The sequence below is a fragment of the Dasypus novemcinctus genome, chromosome 11 (genome assembly GCF_030445035.2).
Source record: "Dasypus novemcinctus isolate mDasNov1 chromosome 11, mDasNov1.1.hap2, whole genome shotgun sequence".
NCBI classification, from domain to species: Eukaryota; Metazoa; Chordata; class Mammalia; order Cingulata; family Dasypodidae; genus Dasypus; species Dasypus novemcinctus.
In genome coordinates, this window is record NC_080683.1 from 116,119,931 (window position 1) to 116,145,770 (window position 25,840).

Below are 25,840 nucleotides of genomic sequence, written 5' to 3' on the forward strand. Positions count from 1 at the left end.
ATGGTTCAACATAAGAAAATCAATCAATGTAATACACCATATAAACAGAATGAAGGAAAAAAATCACAATGATATCTATAGATGCAGAAAAAGCATTTGACAAAATACAGCACCCTTTCTTGATAAAAACACTACAAAAGATTGGAATACAAGGAAATTTTCTGAACATGATAAAGCGTATATATGAAAAACCCACAGCCAACATCGTTTACAATGGTGAAATCCTAAAATCTTTCCCTCTAAGATCAGGAACAAGACAAGGATGCCCACTATCACCTCTCCTATTTAACACTGTCTTAGAAGTACTTGCTCAAGCCCTGAGGCAAGAACCAGATATAAAAGGCATTCGAAGTGTAAAGGAAGATGTCAAAATTTCATTATTTGTGGGTGACATGATCCTATACATAGAAAACCCTGAGAGGTCTACAACAAAGCTTCTAGAACTCATAAATGAGTTCAGTAAAGTTGCAGGTTATAAGATAAATGCACAAAAATCAGTAGCATTTCTGTACACCAATAATGAGCAAGCGCAGGAGGAAATCAAGAAACAAATACCATTTACAATAGTAAATTTAAAAATCAAATACCTAGGAATAAATTTAACTAAAGATGTAAAAAACTTATAAACAGAGAACTACATAACACTGTTCAAGGAAATCAAAGAAGACCTAAACAAATGAAAGAATATTCCCTGTTCATGGATAGGAAGACTGAATATTATTAAGATGTCTATCCTACCAAAACTGATCTACACATTCAATGCAATAAATGCAATAAAAATCAACACAGCCTTCTTTAAGGAACTAGAAAAACTAGCTATAAAATTTATTTGGAAAGGAAAGAGGCCCCGAATATTGAAAAAGAAAAACGAAATTGGAGGAATCACACTACCTGACTTGAAAACATACTACAAAGCTGCAGTAGAGAAAACAGTATGGTATTGGCACAAGGAGAGACACACAGACCAATGGAACTGAATTGAGAGTTCTGATTTAGATCTTCATATATATAGTCATATAATATTCGATAAAGGCACCAAACCCTCTCAACTGGGAGAGAATGGCCTATTCAACAAATGGTACCTGGAGAACTGGATATCCATATGTAAAAGAATGAAAGAGGATTACCATCTCACACCTTATACAAAAATCAACTCAAGATGGATCAAAGACCTAAATATAAGAGCCAAGACCATAAAGACTTTGGAAAGCGGTGTAGGGAAGCATCTACAGGACCTTGTAACAGGAAATGGCTTCACAAACTTCACACCAAAAGCATGAGCAGCAAAAGAACAAATAGATAAATGGGACTTCCTCAAAATTAAAGCCTTCTGCACCTCAAAGGAGTATGTCAAGAAAGTGAAGAGAGCCTACACAATGGGAGAAAATATTTGGTAACCATTTATCTGATAGGAGACTTATAACTTGCATATGTAAAGAACTCCTATATCTTGAAAATAAAAAGACAAACAACCCATTTTAAAAATGGGAAAAAGATTTAAATAGACACTTCTCCAAAGAAGAAATACAAATGGCTAAAAAGCACATGAAAAAATGCTCCAAATCTCTAGCTATTAGGGAAGTGCAAATCAAAACTACAATGAGATACCATCTTACTCCCATAAGATTGGCAGCTATGGAAAAAACAGAAGACTACAAATGCTGGAGAGGATGTGGAGGAATGGGAACACTCATCCACTGCTGGTGGGAATGCAGAAGGATCCAGCCATTCTGGAGGACAGTTTGGCGGTTTCTCAGAAAACTAGATATAGATTTGCCATATGACCCAGCAATTCCACTGCTGGGTATATACCCAGTAGAACTGAAAACAAGGACACAAACCAATATATGCACACCAATGTTCATAGCAGCATTGTTCACTATTGCCAAAAGTTGGAATCAACCCAAATGCCCATCAACAGATGAATGGATAAATAAAATGTGGTATATACATACAATGGACTACTACTCAGCTTTAAGAACAAATACACTACAAACACATGTGATAATATGGATGAATCTTGAGAACCTTATGTTGAGTGAAGCAACTCAAGCATTGAAGGACAAATACTACATGACCTCAATGATATGAAATAAGTAAACCAAGCAGCCTCAGAGAGCTAGAGACTGGATGATAGGCTTAGAGGAAATTGGGAGTGTAGAGGAAGGATATAAGCTGACACCTACCTGGGTGAAATCTATGATAATCTGGAGGTAAGTATTTGTACAAGGAAGGGATAAAATGGGGGAATAGGGTTATCTTTGTGTGGGGCTTTGCAGGTTTGAGGGGGGCTAGGGATGGGAGGATGGGTAATATTGCCCAAGAAATTGGGGGGAGGGTGGGGGAACATACGAACATAGGAGATTGTCAGGTATTTGGTTGAGAGTATAATGCTGAGAAAACTTTTTCAAAAATATAGTAACGAAGGTTACTTGTTTAAGATGCTCAAAGGGAATAATCCAACGCAGGACAGGCTCCTAGGGAGTGTGTGAGTACTCATTTTGCCATAGTGGGTTATATCATTGGATAGAGACCCATATAATGAGAGTGAAGGTATACCCACATCCTGGGGAGGACTGATGTTCTCAAATAGAGGGAATTGTATCTCTTGAGAGAAATGGTGGTTCCCAATGCATTAGGGAAGTTGAGCATGTCAAGCCCTCAATACTGTTGCAAGTATCTCTGAACATGGCCCTTCAAGCAATGAAGATTGACTGTCACTCTGGGCCCTAAGGGGAAGGGGAGAGAGGTATTGAATAGATGGAATCAATATAACTGTGTGGGCAATAGAAGTGTTCCACAAGATTATACAAGGATGGATATAAGACATGTTAAATTACACCAAAAAATATATAGGGGCTGATAGGCTAAAATGTAAATCATAATGTAAACGTAAGATAACTAAAAATTCAGAAAATTGTATAGTCTAAAATATAAACCACAATGTAAACCCAAATGCTACCTTGTTTGAAAGCTATTGTCTCAATGTCTGTACATCAGTTTCAGTAAATATAGTATGAATATGTAAAAAGATTATTGCTCTGGAAGGGAAAAGAGTTTTACGTTGGATATGTGGGAGTACTGTATATTGTATATATGAATTACCGTGATCTAAAGCTTTTGTGAAGACAAGCTTAATAATTAGGAAAAAAAAAGAAAGGACATAGACACTGAGGAAAAGATGGAAGAAGTTGCCTTGCCAATTTGCACACAGGGCAACACGTATTGCAGTGATAGAAGGCAAAACATCAAAAACAAAGTTTTTGCATTTTTTAATTTTTTGATACCCCAATTTATTTTTACCTTAATTTTTCTAAATTAATATCTATTCTTTAAACTCATCACTATATTCCATTTTACTATTAATGGAACCTGGCAATATAATGGACCTCATTTTTGAAGAAGTTTTGGATCACAGAGAGGTTCAATAATGGCAGGGGAGGAATACTGGTGTGGGATGTTATTGACAGGGGACACATGGTTGTCAGGGAGTTCTCCAGGGCATATATCCAGGGTACATAAAAATGTTTGGATATTTTCATAGTGGATAAAATTAAAAACAACTGAGGGAGTGCTGAGTTCCTAGCCAGGGGAGCTCTATCACAGGCCCTAAAGGAACAGCAACAATCCCCGAAGTACAAAGGCAAAGACCAAAAAAGAAGGAAGGTCCAACAATGAACCCTTGATACTAATGACTATGCTTGTAAGCCTGTGCACCTGAAATAAGAACAAGGGCTAGAGCTGCAGGGTGCCTAAGAGTTACCTCCTGAGAGCCTCCATGTTGCTCAAATGTGGCCAGTCTCCAAGCCAAACTCAGCATGTAAATGTGTTGCCTTCCCCCCAGCATGGGACATGATTCCCGGGGATGAGCCTCTCTGGCCCAGAGGGATTACTACCAAGAACCAGCTGATGATGTAATTAGAAAATGACCTTGAATAAAAGGGTCAACTCGGACCAGCAGAATATCTCAATCTACATATAACACCAGGAGTTAAAAATGCTTTTTGACCTGAACAAAAGGGGGAAATGGAAAGGACAAATGAGTTTATATGGCTATGAGTCTCCAAAAAGAGCCGGGAGGTTATCAGAAGGGTCACCTTTATGCACACTTCAGCAGAGTCCCAGAGACAGATAAAGTAGATACAATCCCAGGTATTGGTTCTTCTGAGGGCTACAGAGACCCACAGGTTCTATGGTCAAGGCAGATGGAGTTCAGTGCCATGTCAGTTGGCCATACTTTGGAGTTTGTGTTTCTTTGTGATGGAGCTGGACTCAGATGTGATCTCTGTCCACAAGCCTCTCCGGTTACTTTTACCAGAACTGTAGTTGGTGCTGGGGTTTAATGTATACCCAAGGGACCTGAATCTCTGGACTGACCATGTGATAGCCAGGCCCTGAGCCTCAACAGACTTGCAACTCCCGCACTCTGGTTTATTGGACTTACCCCACTCAGCTAACATGGAGGTGAAGGTCAACCACCACACCAGAGAGCCAAGAGTGCCTATGACTGAAAGCAGGAGAACTGCATCCAGCATCCATGTGGAATCCAAACCCCCTCTTAATACAGATGTGGAGTGGACACAACCATTCCAAGGTCCACAGGATTGAGGAATAGCGTATGGATTAGAATGGACTTACTCATATTCTATTCATGAACTATTGTGATTAGTAATCGAAGAAAATGTGGCAGTGGTGTGGAGAAAGTAGCCATGGTGGCTGCTGGGGGTAGGGAGTGGGAGGAAGAGATGTGATGTGGGGGCATTTTGGGGGGTTGGAGTTGTCCTGGGTGGTGCTGCCAGGACAGTTACCAGACACTGTATGTCCTCCCATGGCCCACTGGGTGGACTGTGGGAGAGTGTGGGCTATGGTGTGGACCATTGACCATGAGGTGCAGCGGTGCTCAGAGATGTATTCACCAAATGCAATGAATGTCTCATGATGATGGAGGAGGTTGTTGTTATGGGGGAGAAGTGGGGTGAGGGGCGTGGGAGGTATATGAGGATGTCATATTTATGAATGTAACATTAAAAAAACAAATAAAGACAAAAAAAAAAAAAAGAATGAGGTAGAGAGGGTGAGACCTGTGGAGCTTGATCTTAGGGCACTTCACAGTAACACTGGGCAGTCCTAAAGGAGAAATAAGAGGCTATCAGGGGATACGCAGGGCCAGCAGGCGGGCCTGGAGGTTTTCACAAAGGGCCTCACTGAAATGGTCTCCCAGGTGCTCACTTGTAAAAAGGCAGGTGAGCTGGAAGAGAATTAGTAGGTGTGAGTACAAGAGGGCTGAGGAACCTGGAGATGTGTGGAGGAGGAAGGGCTGGGAAGGTGTGGGGCTGCAGAGCAGGTAGGAAGATGAGCTCACCTATGTGGAAACATCCAGTACCTTGTCTAGAATGGGGTAGGCACAAAATCCATGTCTGCTGAATATGAAGTCTGTAGGTGCTTGGGGAAATTTCCAAGTCCATGCTGTTGTAGGTGGGGCAACGGCAAGTCCCAGCTTACATCCAAGCTGTTGGCTGGCTACACGGAGTTGAAGCAAAGGCCACACAGCATCAAAGTAGACACCAGTGTCCCTGTACCTCACAGAGTGGAGGGAAGATGGCTTTGAAATCACTTGGAATGGGAGAAAACGTGAAGTTGTTTGAAGACTGGAAGCATCTGATATAAGTGGATGGTCTGCAGTTCCATTCATAATTCATGTAACCTTAATTGAATAGTATTCTCAACAGTTAGAAGAGGAAGTCCATAACTCCCTATAGTTGCAGACTCTAGATTCTACAGAAGTCTCTAGATTGTTTATACATGAAGGAATAAAGATTCTATAGGAAGTCTATATGTTCCTGTAGAAGAACCTACAGGTTAGTGAATAAAACAGTATAGGGATTAGGAGAAGAATTTACAACTGTAGTGTCACACCTGAGTCAGAGGTAACAAACTCTAGAGAGCAAACACGATTCCCTAAGCAAGCCTGGGGTGAACCCTCAGAACCGAGGTTTGAATCGCGATGCTACTTTGCATCTTGACGCGATGCACCAGGAACCAACCACCCAAGGAACCTGTTTTTCAGGGTCAGAAAAAATTAGCTGATGCAGAGATGGAATTATAATAGAGAAGGAAATTTCTGAGGGTGGCTAATTACATAAGAGGATGGGTGGGGGACCCGAGGGAGTGTGACCACGTCCGGACTTGGCCAAATTAGTGGCAGCTCCCTTTCCCAGGTGCTTCCTGCTCCACGGAGAAGCAGGCTGGCAGGAGAGCCGAGCAGTCAGAGGATGCTGGGAGTTTAATCGCTGAGGGCTTGTTTCTTACCTAACTTCCCTTGGCTTCCAGCTTACGCTACACAATCATGAAGTGAATTTTAATAGTTGAAAAGGAAGGTAAATTCCTCCTAATGCCTCAAGTATGGCAGAATTTGTTTTCCGGGTCTGCCATTAAAGTGTCACGCACTGGGTGTCTTAACATCACAGGCGTGTTGTTTCTTGTCTCACAGCTGTGGACACTGGAGTCTGAAGCCAAGGTGCCAGCAGGACCGTGCTCCCTCTGATGCCTGCACGGGAGAAGCTTCCTGGCCTCGTGCAGTTGCTGGTGGGGCAGCAGTCCTTGGCGCTCCTTAGCGCGCAGCCGCGGCATGTCAGTCTGTCCTCTGCCCTCACGTGGCCTTCTCCCCGTGGGTCTGTGTCTCTTATCTGCTTTTGATAAGGACATGCCTGGTGGGTTAGGGGTCCACCTACTCCAGTGGGACCTCATCTTAACTAATTCCACTGGGAATGACCCTATTCCCCAAAAAGGTCACATTCTGAGGTCCCTGGGGATTATGACATCAACACACGTATTTGGGGGACACGATTCAACTGATGGCCATATTGAGTATACACCATCGACTCAAAATGAGTGGGTCATAGTGAGCTCAGGCAGTTCAAGGAAAGAGGAAGGGTAGAAGATGCTCCTGGAATGCTCCAGCATTGGAATTGGATCCAAGTAAGTCACAGCAGAATCTCCAGACCCTCCTAACCATAAGGCCCTAGGTGAAAGCCAACCAATGGGCTATGACTGCAGGGAGGCTAGTTGGCTAAGCTTTTAATTCAAAGGTCACTGTGGTATCACCTGGCAGTGATACTCCAGAGATCCTGGACACTGGCTCGGTAGAGGCCTGCAGAACCAGCATTTCCTCCAGCCAGCAGTCCGTCCAGTCACCCATTCAAGGACAGACTTGTGCTTCTGCATCTCACTCGGCTCCTTGACATTTTCTCTTTCCTGTTCTATAGAACAGTTCAGTAGAAAAAAGAGGAAGGTTTCAACTAAAAACTAAAGGATAAAGTTTCTGGGGCTATTCATCTTTAACACAAAACATTATTGGACGCATTCCTGTCTACAGTTTATCTAAGTTGTCATAGCTGTACACGTAACACATACTTAGGAAGCTTCAAGTCTATCCTAGTATTAGGTACTGGGGACACAGTGTGACTGTGGCAGATCTCTTATTGCTCAGTCTAGTTGGGAAGACAGATCCTAAATAAGTACTCAACAAACACTCTACAATCTGTTCAGAACAACGCAGGACCTGTACACAATTCTATGAGAGCCTAGAACCTGGGACCTCGCTTGGTCTGGGGACGTCCTTAAGGGAATGACATTAAAATTGCAGGACAATTAAGAGTTGACCAATTACAGAGAAGCAGAGGGAGAAGACCCAGAAGGACACATGGGTATGAATGGGACAGTACCTACTGTATCAGGATATAAATATCCACAGTCATATTCATAGAAAAAATAGCAGCATACGATGTGATGCTTACATTACAAATAGAAATCAAAATACAGAAATATATATATAAATAAATGGTGCTTTCACCAAATGTCTCTGCACTATTTGCTGACTGACCAGTGAAATAACAAGCCTAATGAAGAGAAATAAAAGGTGTACACATAAAAAATAGAGAATAATCATACTCAGAATGCTGCTGAAAAAAACATATGAACTGCAGCTCAGTGGCTGAGCAACTGCTTTGTATGAACAAAGTCCTGGGTTCAATCTCCGGTACCTCCTAAACAAAAAGAGAGAGAGAGAAAAGAAAAAGAGACTGCAGAAAGCTGGCAGCCCCAAATCTGAGCATCTATAACCTAAACCACTGGTAGACATGGGCCCACAGCCTATGCCGTTTCCATTATACACACTCACGTCAGGGGGAGAGAACAATAAAATAAAGCCGCAAGATTTACAGAAAAAAATTTCCATTTTGATTGGTTCCCAAGAAGGCAGAGAATCATGGCTATTGTTCCCAGCCTAAGCAGACCAGAAATTTTCCATTAATCCCAAAGAATAAAAGGTACACTCTCTCAATTGTATTTGAAATAGCGAGTGAGTGAGGTGCCATAATGGAATTTATGTCCCTCATTTAACACAGTGAAATTGCAGGGTGCTGCGATGAGTAACTGCTGGGACACGGAGCACTGGGATCCACGTGAAGAACCGCGGGGGACCGGGATCCAGCCCCAGCTCCAGAAAGAGTTTAGGGTAAAAGGTGGGAAAGGAGGGAAAATGCCTCCAGAGGGAAGAGACTGTTCTCTAAGGCGCTGGGACAGCACGGCAGCTGCCAACGAGGCCATTTGGAACAAAGAAGTCAGCAGAACTGTCGGAAAGCCGGGGGAGAGAAACAAATTTTTAAAATGTCTTTGGAAGAAAAAAAAAAAAGGGACTGATAGAGATTCCAACCCCCCACTCCAAGCCTCCCCTGGGTGACTGGATTCCTGACCCTAATGGGGGGCTGCTGCTCTCCGTGATGGTTTTAGGGTGACAGGCCACTATCTGTCACTACAGTCTTGGGGCTGCATCCTTAATTTAAGGGTGAATCCAGCGCCGAGAACCATATATATTCAAGATTAATACCTTTCCTTGGTCTATACTCCCATTGCATGCTGGATCCAGGATTGTAAATTCTTTGGAATCTGGACAGACTCTATTAGAGTTTTCTCACCAACTAACCAAAGCCAGGGAGAGAGCCTGAAAAACAGAGTTTGCATGCAAGAGAGCGTAAATATTGACTGGTGTTCTGGTAAATATTTCAAACATAACGTCTTCTCTCCACTGGGGTACACTTTGGGCCTTTGTATCGGGGTCTGGGATATGATGGGGTATGACCCACTTCTTGAAACTGGCAAATCTAGAATATAACTTAACATATTGGTAAATCTAGAACATAACACATGGAGGGTCCAACATAAACGGGGCTCTAAATTTCTAGACAGTCTGAGAACTAAGAAGGACTCTCTTCCTAGAATCACAATTGTTGCCATCAAGGTGCTGGTTTCTGCTAAAGGCAAAACACAGTCAAGGTGCCTGTCAAGCACCTAGCAAGTCACCTGGAAAAACTTTTGTTAACAAACTTTAATTTAAAGCTGCTCCTTCAGACACGCTGATATTAGCAAAAATGGATACTCATTTCAAGTTCAGTTGATAACCCTTCAGTAAATAATGTCTATGATTTATCACCTGGGAAATTCTAAGCAAATATTTCGTTTTCTACAGCAAGGCTATTCCATGTTCTATTGTAGCTCACTATACAGACAATGTGGTTATGCACAGGCTCATCATGTTCCACTTGTATAGTGTAGCAATGCCTACTTGTAAAACACAGAATGCCTGAAAAAGTTACCCTCGTTTACTCAACAAATATTTAAAGAAACCCAGTGAGTGCAAGACTGTGCCTAGCAATCCCAATTCTTTTCATCTTCTTGGATACTGTGACTAAAACATTATTAGGGTCTCTTCAGCAAAGAAGTTATTTCAATAGATTTAACTTCAAGATGTCTTTCTCCTAATAAGGATTTTTGATATTTTTGTTCTTCTCAAATATCTTTTGCCTTGCGAGCTGTTAAATTTTACAGCTAAAACATTTTGCCTTGTCCTGAAAAGGTCACAATTAGGGACCCTGGAGACAGACACTGGTCCAAATCCTATAGAAGAAAAGCAGAAAAGAAACCAGGAAGTGTGTGACAATGATTCCTGAGTGGAATTCACACTTTGTGACATCAGACCACTCTGTGAAAACAGAAAGAGTCATGACTTACGCAGAAGATACTGCAGCTGCTAGGTCTGCCAGCACCTATCTAACGGGAATCTGGGTGGTGAAAGGCGGATTATATTTCATTTGGAAACCTTAACTGGCATGAATTCTACCTTGATAGTAGACGAGCCACAAAAGAGAGGTCACTGCAGTCTCCATAAATGACACATTTTAACAAAACGGGTGGAAAAGGCAGGTTCTTAGCATCACTGTGCCGTGATTTCAGGGAGAAATTCTCTTATTTCACAAACTAACCTGCAATTAGCTAACTAACAGGGGCAAAAGACATTATTAATCTTGACAATAAGAACATTGCCATCTAATAACACCCTTTAACATATACCTTCATTTTTCCACCTTAAAAAATTCTGAATAATATGACGGAAAACAAAACCAAAACAGAATAGAATCCCTGGTACCCTACATATTAGATAAATGCGGCATGGTAGAGGGCAATATGGCTAACTGGTCCAAATTTGAACATGCAAGCGTAGCGTTGCCTCTCTCCAAGTGGATACCTTGGAGGACAATTCTAACACTATCGACGTTTTTAGGATTCCTGTCATAGAAAGCCCTTCGGAGCCGTGAAAGGCACTTCTGAATGTGAAGAGGACTTCCGTTCAGCAGAGTTCCATGCACTCTGCACGGTGCTGAGTAGAAAGAGGAGAGGTTCGCTGCCCTAAGAAGCTTCTCGTCTAGAGCAGAACACGGACAGAGGCTAGGCCAGGGCTTCGGTGCCAAAGGAGCACGGTGAGGGGCCGCAGCGGGGGCATTGCTCCCAGGAAAAGGGGCCGGGAGCAGAGACGAGGCTTTCTAGGAGGGGACACAGGAGCTGGGTCTGGAGGAGCTGACACTTGGTCTGAGTCCAAAGGCTGATTCTGAGTTACCCAGGTGGGGAAGGAAGGCGAAGAAAGCAGGAACGACCAGGATGCTGAGCCACTGCGAGCACAAGGAAGCAGGGAATGCAAGCCCCTGAGTGCTGCTGGACCCAAGTTCAAAGAGGGTATGGCAGAAAAAAATGGCGAGGGAGCCCAGGGCCAGGTCATGGTGGCCTGTGTGCCATGCCCAGGGGCTAGCGCTTATTCTCTAGGTCAGGGATTACAAATGCAAATAAGTAAGGCAATGGAAGTGACGGACGCAGGCCAGGTGTGTGCATTCTGGAGGAGGGGCGGGGAAGGTGGTAAACTGGGGTGCGCAGGCCCATCTCAGCTGTTGTGACCTGAAGAAACATCGGCTGGGTGTGGCCACGTCATCCACTTTTTCAAGGGAAGCAGAAATCAGGATTGTTGTGTGAAATCTATCAGTTTCTAAATGTTGGCTTAATTTTTTTAAAGTTAGGATCCAAATAAATATACCTACGGTCCAAATATGGCTCAAGCCCCCACCCCCAAGACCTCTAATCACATGAAGTGATATCACTGAGAGTTTCTAAAATACAAGTGCCACAGGCTGCTCTTCCCGTCGTACGGAGGATGAAATGGGAAGAGGCGAGACTGAAAACAGAGAGACGGTCGTCAGTCCAGTGAGTGATTAATCTTTTGTCTTTTGAGGGTGATGACAAAATCAAGTCAAGTCACTTAGAATCAAGGCTCGTTAGTAAATTTAGTATTGGAGCTGGATATCAATCAGGTTTTAAGTAAAATACAAGACAGAAGCCTAGTCAATGAGATGGTTGCTTTAGGCGGTACGTGAAATGGCCCGGAAAGCCATTCCAAAAGAGAAACAGGAAGTTGTGGTGTGCAGGGGTCACACTCCTCCTGGACATGGCGCCTCCAGTAGGGACCATTAGTAGAAAAACGCTGTGTGGATGTCTAGAGTCTGCAACTCAATAAATGAAGGCTTTCTCCCCGTCACCCCATGCTTCTGCCTTGGGTTTGGTGATGGGTAATTTTATGCGTCACCGTGGCTCAGCTGTGGTGTCCAACTGTTTGGTCAAACATTAGTCTAGATGTTGCTGTGGAGGCATTTTGTAGATGTGATTAGTATCTACAATCAGGTGACTTTAAGCAAAGGAGATGGCCCTAGAAAATAGGGGTGGGTCTCATCCACTCAGTGGAAGGTCTGAAGAGCAAGAACAGGTTTCCTGGGGAAGAAGAAACTCTGCCTCTAGACTACAACATCAACTCTCCTGCCTGCATTTCCAGCCTGCTGCCTCCCCTACAGATTTCAGATGTGCAAGCCATCACAATCATGTGAGCCAACTTCTTAAAATAATCTCTTAACAAACAGATGGCTTAGATAGACAGACAGATACACATCCTATAGACAGATCCATCCACAGATCCTGCTAGGTGTCTCTCTGGAGAAGCCGGCCTGAGAAAGGACCCGGTAACTGCTCAACCTCAGCTGGCATTTGGGGAGGACATGGGCTGGAGCCGACGTCCCTCAGTTCCCACGCTCCAGTCTGAACACCTGAGGTTGGCAGTCCCACACCTGCGCACATCTAGCGCTTCTGCCGCCCCATCCTCTCCTCCCCCTCCTTTTGATTTGTTTTCAGTCCTGCCTCCACTGAGCAGAACGCTCCTGAGAGCAGAGGCTTGCCAATCACCCATCTGCATTGCTGCCACAGGGCCCTGGTAAAGAAAGTGGTACAGAGTGAGCTTCTGGCAAAGGTTGGTTTAGGGGGAAGATGACTTATTGCTCAATAATCACATTGTGCTCAGCCAGATTGCCCATGAGGCAGGTCTGCCTTGAATCCTCGCCAAGGGTGTTTCGATTCCGCTGTATCGGGACAATCGCTGAGGCCTGACCTCAGCATGACACTGAGGCTCCAGGCTCAGAGGTGAAACGGCGCGATGTCTCAAGCCCAGCTCACCGCCAGCCACCATTTAAATGCCATATATTGATGAAAATTGACATTCCTACTAAGTCCATGGAAAGTACTCATTTCCTCAAGAACGGCTCTAGTCTGTCAGCTACCCAATCTCCCGTGTCACCCGCCAGGTAATTCTGAAGCTACCACTTGGGAGTCCAGGTGGTAACTGACCCACACCTTTCTGCTGAGTGCTCTGTGATGGCCACCCAACAGCCCGGGGACCGACTAAAATGCATTATGTAAGCCAGACCCAAACTGCATAGAAGCTTTTAGCCTACTGAACTAGGACAGCTCACCTCTTTATTCCCAGTAACAATAAAGAAAAAGTACTTGGTATGAAAACAGGATTTGGACGTGGCTGGTTAATTAGACCACGGAGTGGCTGAAAAGAAAACAGGGTTCCTGATCACTTATCTTAATAGCTGCACATAAAAGATGACCTGTTATGCCATCTTGCTAGGTTGCTTTGAAAATAATAATTGAGAAGAGAGGAGTCCATTAAAGGTTGCAATAGATGGTACGGGCGGCTGGTGACTGGTAGGAATGCTATTCAGAGCATGGAGGAAGGCTAGGTGGGAAAGGCCAGGGGACTTGGAGATCAAGGTCAGTGCTCCTGCAGGGCCGGCTGCTCCCGAGGCTCCTCCTTTAAAGCCACATTCCTTTCACCATCTCCAGCACCTGCGAGCAAGGAGGATGGCCATGCAGAGAGGACGCAAACCCAGAAAGGCACAGCTCTGCAGACTGGAACTGCGCCCTTCAATGGGATAGCCACTGGCCACATGTGGCCATGGAAATTCAAGTACACTAAAATGAAATAAAAATTGGAAACCCGTTTCTCAGTCATACTGGCCACATTTCAAGTGCTCCACAGCCCTATCAGATACTACAAATACAGAGTGTTCCACCACTGCTGGACGTTCTATTCCATAGCACCGGGCTAGAGAGGGAGCATTCCTATTGCTCAGAGACCGGGTGAGAAATGCAAACCCAAGCCAACAGTTTCCTTCTTTAAGAATATATGGATATCAAGGGTTGGTTATTTTTTTTTTAAGTATCCATAAATTAGTGACATTTGGAGATATATGAAAAGGTTGGAATCTTATCAACATAGGATATTTTTTTCCCCAGTCTTTTTTCTTCCCTCTTTGTGTTTTTCCTCTTCTTTTTCCTTCTTTGTTTGGTGTGGGAGTGGTAGAGAAAGAAAGAAAAACAGTAGGGGATCAGAAACTCCTTGATTTAAAACTTTCTCATCCAAGAAGCTGCATAAATTGCCAAAAAAATACACATTTTTAGAGGTACCCACTTTCCCACATTCTTCTTCCCTGTCACATAAAATACTGAAAGGCAACTAACATAACAAAACAAAACAAAACACAACAACCAGGAAAAAGACAGAAAGGAATTCAAGAAAATTACCAAGAACAAAATGTTTGGTTATCTTAAATTTACTGTTCCAGAACACCCAAGGAAAAAGTGCCACAATCAAGAAGAATGCTTCTAAACATATACTGTGGGCACCATTCAACAAATCCTTGTTAATTTATAAAATTACCAACTCCTGGGGCCAAATGATTTGCTACAAACAATTTAAAGTACTGTGTTTTCACCAAGAGCAGCACAGTTGGTTCAATTAACTCAGGAGCAAATAAAGGGAACCCTAAGTCACCTTCTACTCACACAGCCCGGCTGGCTTCCTAAGGGCATTTGGTTCTCAGAGAGCAGCTTGGCCTGAGAGTAAATAAAAATCAACTAGAGTATGAAGATTCCTCTAATTAGAACATCCCTGTACACAGTCTTTAAAATAAGAAGTAAAAATAAACTTTTGGGATTAGATAGACAGTTTCATTTCTATTTTCTGAAACCCAACTAAAATTCATTCAAGAACCAGGAAAAGGAAAACCTGCAGCTCTCTGACACCAGATTCTATTTAAACACTCATCCTAGCCTTGCTTAAATATTTGCTTGCCACTTCGCCTTGCTGCCTCTCTACAGCACACTAAGGAAAATTTGATCTCTCAGTGGGAGAACAATTTGAAAGCAAGCTAAAATGTAATCAGCACATGAAAACCACAAAACTTACATAACCTCTCTGCTTAGGAGGAGAGCAGCTTAAATATTTCTGGGAAGGGGGCTGCAAAATTTAGGGCACCAGGAAACTTAAAATGCAAGCCTTAGAGCGCTTCCTCAGAAATGCACGATGCTGCCACCTCAGATTTATAATTAAAGCCCTGGGAAGTGGCTCCGGCTGCGACAATCCCACGGGGCTCAAGAAGCCTTAGGAGAGAGTGCACTTACCGCCCTCCCTGCTCTAGTTCCCAGCACATTTCTACCTCTGTCCCCAGGTTTAGCAGCAGAGCTCCCATCAGGGCTTATAAAAACCTCAGGGTCTCCTCCCCTGAGCGTTGTTTGGTCCTAACTTCTGGCCTGGACCCTTTTCCTCCTCTTCCTGCTCTCAGCATTTCAGAACAGAAAAGGAAAGTCTTCTGTCACTTCATCCAAACAGCCCTTTTAAAGAGCAACTCACCTCGTTAGAGTACACACAAAGCACCGCAGCCCCTAAGGAAGGTGGAGAGCTGCTCCTTCCAACCTCACCCAGCCCTACTTGGTCCTCCTGCGGGGACTGCTAGGGAGCACAAGAAAACGAGTCCTCTCTAGCCAGGAAGGCAGCTGATCTGAAAGCACCCCCAACTGCAGACACTGCTCCCCATCTTACACACAAGCCTGCAGGGTCAGTACCCACCAGCAGCCTGCCCTAGGAGGTGCTGAGCGCTCCACGCAGGACGCACTTCAAACACAGCTCGTGGCAGGTGCTAGAGGCAGCCAGGAGCCCCGAGCCGGGGTAGTGTGAACGCATACCTTTCCGTCTTCTGGAATTTCCATTCCTTTGCTGTTCCTCTTCCTCATTAATGGTGAATAAACCAAGGGGCATTGGCCTTGCATTGGTCTTCTTCAGTCTCTCTTGCCGGGTGGCTGCAGCTGATCCAGGCATGCTGCTGCTACTTGGTTTTGTTTGTAATTATGATGATATTAAAAATATATGCTTATGTAATTGCAGCTCCCGGGAAGCTGCTAGTCCCTAAGCTGCGGCTTCATTTGAGCACTTGTAATAGATCCCCCACGGGTGAACAGTGGGCAGACAGCTGACAGCTACCACCGGCCACTTGGCAACTGAGGCTCCCCACCTAGCAGCGCCCCCCTCCCCAGCGCGCCCCCTCCCACCTACTCCCCGCAGGCACATGCGCTCACACGGCACACGCGGACACGCGCTCTCTCTCACACGCGCCGTGCAGAGCAGCCCCGGGGAGAGGCGCGCGGCTCCATTCCCCTCCACCGCCACCCTGTGCCGCGATCCCAGCTCCGCGCTGCCCCGCACCTCTCCCCCGCCGCCTCCGGAGAGCACTCAGCCGCGCGTGAGGCGCGGGCCACCCTGGCCAGTCCTCCCCTGGGCTGGGAGGCGGCGGCCGCAGGGTGCTGGCCGGGGATCCCGGGCCAGCTCCCTCCCGCCCCTGGGCGGCCGGAGCGGCGGGACAAGGGCTCCGAGCGCTGCCGCACGGGCGCCCCCGGGCTCCGCAGAGGGCGGCCCGGCTCCGGGCAGGCCGGCTTCTCCTCCTCCCTTTCTGTTCTTGTTTGGACCGGGTTTGCCAGCATGGCCAAGGCCCTGGAGAAACATGGCCCGGGCTGGAACTCGCCGCGCAGCTTCCTGACGTGCCCACAGCGGGGGGAAGCCTGAGCACAGGTTGGCAGCCGCGGCTGGTGGGGGGCCGGGATCCTCCAATGGGGACAGGCCGGGGGGAGCAGGCTGGCTCCCAGGCTACGGCGGGTCGCAACCCCCTCCCCAGCAGGTCAGGGGGGAAAGCCAGGAGAACCCCCCAAGGGAAAACCGCGCCTCGATGGCACCCCGCACCCTGCCCCTGCCCCCTGTGCCCTGGACGGTGCGTTCACAACCCGCCGCCCAACTGGCGCGTCTGGACTGTTGTCCCGCAAGCCCAGGACCGCGAGATTGTTGTTTACTCATGGAAACAGCTTCCCCACTTTAAGAATCCCCATTTCTGGGGTTGCTTAAAATTCATGCTATGTGGGAAAATATTAAATTTCCAATTCCCAATTGAATTCACACACAAAAAAATGCCAACTGCCAAAACCAAAAACAAAACTTTGTTGTTTTCGGTTTTGCCCTTTCATCATATCAAGTCTGCCTCTTTTAAAGTCAACAGCACACCTCCCACTGCCAGACCACTTTCCTGCTTTTTTCTCAATCCTTCCACCTACTTGTCACCTACTTGTCTAAGACGGGGACCCCTGGTGCTCTAAGGCGAGCCACAAAACCTCTCTAAAGCCTTGAGTGGGGCAGGAACGTCAGGTCTGCTAAGGAAGCATTGGGCAGTACATGGAGCATGTAGTTCCCCCAAGTGCCTCAGTCCTCTGTAAAATGGGGTGATGACACCGTTTACCTTTTAGGGTTGGGATGACTGTGGGACTAGCAGTGGGAGGTGCTTAATAAATGACAACTGCTCTTATTATAGTTTAAGATGCGCTTGCTGTGACCGATCCTCCTTTGCTCTGTAATTCTCTTCAAGGTGTCTCCAGTTCCGCTATCAGCTCCATTGGGAATACCTCTATGTTTCTCACTCACACTGCCTGGCCGGGGCTGGGGGAATCCCGAATGGGCGGTGCACATGCTCACGCCAGGCTCTGTTCACACCGGTCCTTCCATGTTTTATTCTGTGACCATAACGCTGGATAATGGCAGAGCCTGTGAGTGAACCAAGACCAGCCTCTCACAAAGGGAAATCTGCCTTAACCAGCGGGAAGCACGCTTGCAATTTTCCTTTCTAAAAGCCTATTGAGCTTTATGAAAACACTGAAATGGGAAAAAGCCTGATTTGTACTATTTGAGGACTACAGGGGAAACCAGAAATGATTACTGCTAGATTGAAGGGCTGTCTACTGGTAGATTACGAGTTCTATATACAGCTACATTCTTTACTTTTTGATGGGGCCCCAAAGTGCCAAAATGCTTTTTTACATCTCTACATTAAAGGAGATGATTAATTCTTCAAAACTACCAGTTCCCAGAAATTTTACAAATATATATGTCCTCACAGTAACTGCAACTTGATTCTACTAGGAGTTAGAGAAATCCACATTTTCATGTAACTTAAAAACCTCCTGTGGTTTGAAAATGATAAGGGCAGCAGAAGGTGACAGCCCCTGGGGGAAAGGGGGACCCAGGCGATTCTTTGCCATTCCCATTCTTGAAGCAAAAGGTCACTCTCAGTTTCCAAGAATGATGCCACTCACTCAGGGCTTCTGTGGCAATAAAGGTGAAAGATTCTGCCTGTCTTGCAGCACTACGCACAGCTCCCAGTGGGCTGGGCGACAAAGGAAAACTGACCCTTTGGATGGAAAGTAAAAACACAGGTTGGCTTTGATCTCCTTTATTTTATTCCCTCTTGTGAATAGGCATATGAAAGAAACAGTAAATATTATCTAGCAATGACAATGCCATTGGCTGAGAAGTACCAGGTCCCTGCAGTGCCTTTTATAACATTTCTATAAATCTTTGCTGCACACTGAGCTCTTCGCTGTGCCAACAGGCTCCATTTTCCCATGTCTGTGCTATCAAACAAATTTTAAGCCCCGCAGGTTTGCTGATCTGCATGTAAGGTATGGATACTCAGTTTTCTTTAAAACCCCTTCCTAAGTTTTAGGTATCACTTGATAAGTTGCAAAAATTATGAAATGCCACATTAGACTTTAACCTGGTAACATATTGTGGAATGCCTGTAGGCTCCCCAGTTCATTACTCTTATTGACCTTTGCTTATCAATTGCATGGACTTCTGAATTCCTTGACAGAAGTTAAAATATGCATAGGAGTTCCTCTTTCTTAAGAGTAATACTGCTGGGAAGTTAGAAATCCAATTTTATAAATTCAAAATAAGGCAGAGAAATCAATCACTGGGTTCAACAAAAGAGTCACACGGTGCCAGGGACCATGTCTCTAAGTCACCTAATTAATCATTGCTCTGCATGAGCAGTTAAGTGTTTAATTTTTGAGCCATGCCATTAGAAAAATAAGAATAAGAACTTGTGGTTCCTTGGTCTCTCTTTAGGAAGTGGTAAATGCATGTCCCGGATACTGATGGGGTGCTTTAGGGGATGGCGGAGGGAGGTAGCAGCCAAATCTGATAACATTCTTCCACTTCGGTGTCAATGACGAAACGTGTGCTCCAGGAGGCCAGTGTGGCAGCCGGTGGAGGAGGGGGTGGAAGGGAGAAGGACGAGGCTTGCGGCACCAGTTACACAGCCACTTGGTCCAAGTGGGGAGGGGGAGCTAAGGGGGTGGCCTCAAATAGAAGGCAGAAGCAGGAATAAGACAGTCAATCGTGTTTGGTTTTTCCCTCTGGCTCCACTCTGGTGATGTGAGTGTGAAAGACTTATTCCAGGGCTGAGGGAGGGGGGCACGTGTTGAATAAGGGGAACAAGCTTTCTCTCTCTCTCCCAGTCCTCATACCACACTGTTCCGAGCAAGACATTCCAAATGGGTTGACAACGAATGCGAGCATTTTCATAAGACACCAACCTAGGATTTATCATCAAGGTTCTAGACCCTAACACAGGACGATCATGGCAAAGAAGGTGCATTTCCTTGGGCAAAAGTAAGACCAGACTCACAAGGAATGGAACTGAATTAAAGGTTAATATATGGAAGGATTTTTTTTTTTTCTGTAGTTCTGGAAGACAGAACTCACCAGTGACTGGAAGTTACCAGAATATAAAGAGCTGCGCTTTCCATGACAGCAGACCTCAGTGCCAAATTCATATCGGGGACGATGCTGTCAGGATTTTTAGGTGTCCGGAGTCTCTTATGACCCTGCCAGTCCACGCTTGATGAAAACGGACAAGTTCAATGTTTCCAGGGGGAAACATGCTGGAGGAGACACTGGGAAAGAGGGAGACTCGGGGCGCCCTGGGGCCATTCCCCTGGCTGGCACCGTGTCCCCGCACAGTACCTGGTACCCCTCGGTGGCTTCATTTTGTAGGCAATGCTGCAGTTGTACTGTTTTACTCATTCGCTTGGTGCCCCCCAGAGGTTTTAGACTTAAAAGCTAAACCATGGCAGTACGGAACTTTCCACTCGTCTTGATTCGAGAGAGCCTTACCACTCTGATGGCTGCTCCATCTGCAAACTGTGGGGCTCCCTGGTTCTCCCCCCCACCTACCCACACCTGAATGAACCAGACTACCTGGAAAACCCGGCGGGCGGGGGAAGGTGAGCAGTATAAGCTTTTCCCTCAACGAGAGGACTTATTATGTTTGGATCCATTCATCATGGGTGGATTCCCATGGCTTTGTGACCTGAGAGATAAGATCTAAAGGTCTGCCAGCCAACCGCAATGAGCAGCAAACAAATTCCTTTTATTACTTTATGGGCATTTTAAGGGCAGGGCTAGTCCTAAGTCTTCAGGCCAGCGAGAAGGACACGTCAAGAGCAACGTAGTCAACTTTCATTTCAGGACACACTGAGACTTGCCCCAACCTCTTTGCTACTTTGCCTCTCTTCCCTTTTGCCACCTAACATTTTCCAAAATTAAAACTGACATCAATGAGAAATTTTTATTGAAGAAGATTTAATATTCTGTTTTTACCTCAAAAATCAGAAAAATTCTTTTTAAAAGCTTATCTCTTATAAGTAACGTAAGTGGTTTGTGTGATGCTGGGGGGAAGCCCAAGGCTTTCTTTCTGATGCTCAGTGACGCGAGACAGACAGACTCGCCATGCCCACAGTCAGGTCAGCGGGACGTGAAGCAGAGCATGCCCGCCAAAGGGCCCCGGGGCTAACCTGCACCGCCCAGGCTGGATACTGCTTACGCAGATCATTTTCCAACCCTGACAGCTTCTCATTAAATAATGCCCACACCGCTGGGGCCAGGCGGGCTCAGACTACACCTATGAAATGCCCCTTTCTTTTCACTAATGATCAACCACTGAGAATCCAGTGCTGGTCAGCTTAAAACCATTAGCAAATAAATTATTTTTATCATTATGAAAACTGCATGGTCGGGATGGCTCAACATTAAATGCTTTAGGAAGTACAGATGAAAAAAATCCACCTCTTCATGAATTCCACCATCTGAATTACAAGAAATTAAGTTTCGGAAATACGCCTGAGTGTGAGTGGGGGTAGGTAAGACATACTTTTCATGAGAAGATAAGGTATACATGTAGGTTTGAAGTACTAAGCTTGATATATTTATTTATTTTTACTAGAACCAATTCTGACAAAAGGAAAAAATACAATACTCTGGCATATTCTAAAATCAATCTAGAAGAATTAGAGAAGGAAGAGCCTAAAGGAAAAGCAAAATTATACGGTCCTGGCAGATAAGCGTGAGTGTGGGTCATTTTCCCTCAGTTAAAGCTCACACTGCAAAGGCCAAACCACCTAAGGTCACTGTCAGCAACCAATCAGAACACCAACAGCCTTAAGCTAAATTATACCACTAAGAGACAAGTACACTTGGGGACTGAATGGCAGAAGCGCTTAAAATTTGTAATCCCTAAGCAAGGGAAGCAGTTGTGGCTCAACTGATAGAGCGTCTGCCTACCATATGAAGGGTCCAGGGTTCAATACCCAGAGCCTCCTGACCCATGTGGTGAGCTGGCCCACAGGCAGTGTTGTCGTGTGCAAGGAGTACTGTGCCACGCAGGGGTGCCCCACGCACAAGGAATGAGTCTTGCAAGGAGAGCCACCCTGTGCGCAAAAAGTGCAGCCCACCTAGGAGTGGCACTGCACACATGGAGAGCTGACACAGCAAGGTGATGCAACAACAAAAAAGCAACATAGTTTCCCAGTGCCACATAACAAGACTGCAAGTGGACACAGAACACACGGCCAACAGACACAGAGAATAGACAACGGTGGGGAAGGGGAGAGAAATAAATAAAATTAAAAATTACAAAAAAAAAAAGAATTCTGCATACATCAGTAATTGCTTTTAAAACCCCAGATATTGGGGAGCAGATATAGCTCAAATGGTTGAGCACCTGCTTCCATATATAAGGTCCTGGGTTCAATCTCTGGTACCTCCTAAAAAACAATGAACAAACAACAAGCAAACCCCAGATATGAAGTGAAACATTAATTTCCAGAAAGCAGATGTTATTAGCCACCCAGTAAGTTTTTTTTGGTAAATGTGTCTTCTCACAGTCATGCCTGACCTAGGGTGATTTAGACTTTAGCTGGTTCTAGAGAGACAAGACCCGTGGGTTGACAAGCACACTTAGGGGGAGCCTACCTCATCTCCAAAGCATTCTGACTTCACGTATGCCTGCTTCAAGTTCATGCCTTAAAACTCTTGGGAATTTTAGATCAGCCACTGAGGAAGGATTATAATGACAAAGGAGCTTCCTGGCAAACTTCCCAAAGCACACCAATCACAAAAGGACCATCTTGCCTTTTACCATATGGCAAATGGCTATGCCTCCATTGTTAAATATACAAAAGTCTTCAGTGGCTTAAAAAAAAAAAAAAAAAGCTGTTTTAGACACATGTTGCTGTGAAAGAAAATCATAAAACTCTTTCCTTGTTCTTAAATCTCCTGCCAGAGATGGCACTACCTTGCCCCAAAGCCCTGAAACAAAAAGCACCCACATCCCTTTAGAGTCAGAGCCAGTCTCCATCCAGCTCAGTGGGAAGCACCTTCTTGCTCTCAATTTACAGACAAAAGAGGGTGGTTTATATAACCAAATGCAATCTGTCTTTGAAATAACTGAAATATTGTGAATTGATCCATGTTTGCAGATAGGTATATCTATGACAGAAAATTAATGTGCTTTGTAAAGCAAAAAGGCCACCTTGTATTAATACATTTTACAATTGGTTCTGAATGTCCAATTTGCAGGTGTTTGAACTCCAAACACACACCTAGTCCTACCTCTGGGCCAGTTGCCGGATCTAGAACAGCCTTTCGCTTCTTCCCCTGACACTGTGTATGACTTCCCTCTTCCAGAACCTTTTTGAAGACTCGCATTTTCCTAAGGGTGCCATTAACAGGCCCTGCCATGTCTTCATAATGCCATGTGGCTCTAACAGTGGACACAGTCTAGACCGGTGTTGTACAAGTTAGCAGATGGTTGGGACCACTTTTGTCCGTGCCCTTCTCTGCGAGTAGCACAGGAAGATGGGACCTGATCAATTAGTAAATAAATGACGTTCTCAAAGGTGACAACTCTAGGCACAGTTGGATGTCCAAGCTGAAATGCCAAACCAGTGTTCTTTCCCGTGAGTATGCCTGACTTAGGGGATTAGGGTTTATTTCCTATCCAAAGGCATTTGCCCTCTCAGAGATGGCCTAGGCCCCACATCGCTCCACCCCACACTCTTCATTTTATCTTAACACTTCCTACTGTGGATCCATATCTTCTGCTTCCATTTTAGTGCTAATACTCTCTTGGGGACTTGGGCAAAGTCACTTTAAAAGCCAGATGGGTATTTGGGTGTAAAATATATCAATGCATAATAATGAGATTGTTTTACTTTTAGTAATCCAGTTATGTTTTCACTGAATAATATAAATTTTAATATTTCAAGGGTGTCATAAAGAATATTCGTTTAATCAATTACCCTAGTTTCTACTATGATCACAAAGTTGAACCAAATGATATTTTCTTAGGGATGAGCATGTTACATGCACACACACGTAGCTTTGTAAGTAGGCCTCTGCAATTCCAGGAAGTTTCTTTTAAAATTTGTAACTTTAATAATTAAATAAGAGAGTTTTACCAATATTTTCCATTTCATGTATCTGCTTTGTTTGAAGAAACTCAAACTGCCCCTTGTGTACCGTGAAAGCCTTGGGGACAGCAGGATGTATAAGCTGCTTCTATTTTCCCTGTGAGCACAGATTCTGTGAGGTGATGGTGACGTCCTGAAATTCAAAATGAGGCCACACTTGGGAATGGAAGTCCATCTTTATGGTTTAAAGCACAATAATACACTGGAACATTCTGTGCAACACTTGGCAGGTCAACAAGCAGCCATGCAGGGTGCTTTGATGATGCTTCTTATTACTGACCTAGATATGTACAATTAGGGCTGAATCAGCATTATATTCTGATTCTCTCGTTATGGACAACGTACAATTATAAATGTTTTCACAGCAACGAAGTACTGATCCCTAATAATCGTGAACACGGTAACTACAACCAACACTTCACGCTCTGCTGTTCTGGGTACTGTCCATTAACGCATCTAATCCTCAAACAACGCCGCGAGGGTATTACAACCATTCCTGTTTGAGAAATGAAGAAACGGAGGAAGAGGTCCTGTGAGTGACTTGCTCGGGACTGCACAGCCAGACAGTGGCGGAGCGGACGCTGGAAAGCAGGCAGCCAGACCCCGGGGCTTCGCACAGCCTGAGAGTTCAGCCTTATCCCTGAATCCCTGGGCAGTTTTCACTTTAAAGCAAGACCACACAGCTTCACACGGGCTCAGCTTCAGCATAATCCTGAGGAAAACCAAAGCACAAATTCTCTTCCTCAGCGACCATCCCATCCAGCATCCCCTAGAGCACGTTTCGCTTAGGTCCTGCATTTATGCTTAGGCAGACGCCAGCTGCAAAGAGAGAAAAGAAACAGGAAATCGGTTCTGTCAAAGGTGAGCCCTCACCTAAAAAGCTTCCAATCACCACTGACAGCACCGCGGAGCCTCACCACCACACACAAATGCAACTACGAAGTGCCTCTAGAGGTCTTGACATGTGGAGCCAGAGATACTAATTAGAGGTGATATTTAAAGACCTGAGTACGAATAATCCTGCTGAGGAAAAACGCAAAGTGAAAAGGGCAGTGAGTGCCAGACTGGGCAATGGCGCGCAGTAGTGTCTAGTGAGAAAAAGAAAGCAGCAAGGCAGAAGGAAGAAAGAGGAGCCTACAGGCAGCAGCGCTGAGTGTGAGGAAGGGGAGCACGGAGGAGCAGACCATGCTGTCAGATATCTACAGACAGGACAAAGGAACAAGGAACTTCTCTAGAGCCAGGGAGCTAGTGATTAGAGGTAATGGGTCAACAGGAAAATCTGTGGGAAAAGTTAAAAATTTTCCAAGGAAAATGTTATTATCTACCCCAACATGAGCGTTCCTTGTTTTGAGGGAGAGGAGGAAGAAGAGGGCAGCATGGCAACTAAGCAAAGTGGAAAAAAAAAAAGCGGATTATCTAATGTTGTGTCTAACTGCCCATGTTCATATACAAAAGGGCAAAGATGTGCATGCTGGGTATATATGGCTATTCTAGTGTACGCATACATCTGTACTCAAACCTATTTTTCCTTCTAAAATTATTGTTGCAAAGTAAGAGATCAGTGGAGTCAACAGCAATGGTTGTTAGGATTTTCCATGTTGCTCCCATAACCAAGTCACACTTGCCACCGCCCAGGTAACCTTACTAAGGTGGTCCACTGCAAGAGTTCTGAACAGGAAATGGAAATAAACGGGGACTTCTCAATCTGACTGCACACTGGGAACGCCTGGGGTGCTTTAAATCTACTGCCACCGGGCTCACTCCCCGGGAGAACCTCAGCTCATCGTCTGGGGTGTGGCCTGGGCATCCAGATGTTCAAAACGTCTCCAGGTGACCTGAACCTGCTGGGCTGCCAAGACTGAGAACCAGCGATGGGAACCAATCATGCCACAGCCCACGAGCTCAACGACTGTTCCACCAACACAACCTAAAGCCCAAAGAGCGAGCTGGATCGAAACGAGCCACCCGGGCTGTGATGAAGGGTGGCAGCCGCACGCATTTAACGCCTCTACCGTGAGGAGAAGCCAAGCCGGCCACAGTGCGGGAAGCGGTAACCAGGACGCTGCTCGGGGCGCCGGCCACACCGAGCAGTCCGGCCAGGAGCTTCTGGGAACCAGAAGCCTGGATGAAAAATCTTGAGAAGCAGCCAGGTTTTTGCCAC

General features: G+C 45.3%; 1 protein-coding gene across 8 annotated transcripts in view; it reads right to left on the bottom strand.

Annotated features, from left to right (window-relative positions):
• Nucleotides 1-25,840, bottom strand: part of MAP7 (microtubule associated protein 7) — a 203,871-nt gene that overhangs the window by 170,483 nt on the left and 7,548 nt on the right. For 4 of the 8 annotated variants that reach the window (XM_071218685.1, XM_012529043.4, XM_058307539.2 and 1 more), the window contains exon 1: nucleotides 15,736-16,165. The exons of 3 other annotated variants lie outside the window; for them this stretch is intronic. In XM_071218685.1, coding sequence (XP_071074786.1) covers nucleotides 15,736-15,868 — 133 coding nt within the window. In that variant the 5' untranslated portion in view covers nucleotides 15,869-16,165. Of the gene's footprint in view, nucleotides 1-15,735; nucleotides 16,166-16,252; nucleotides 16,543-25,840 lie in introns of those variants that run through there. One more of the 8 variants, XM_071218684.1, reaches the window with a different exon arrangement.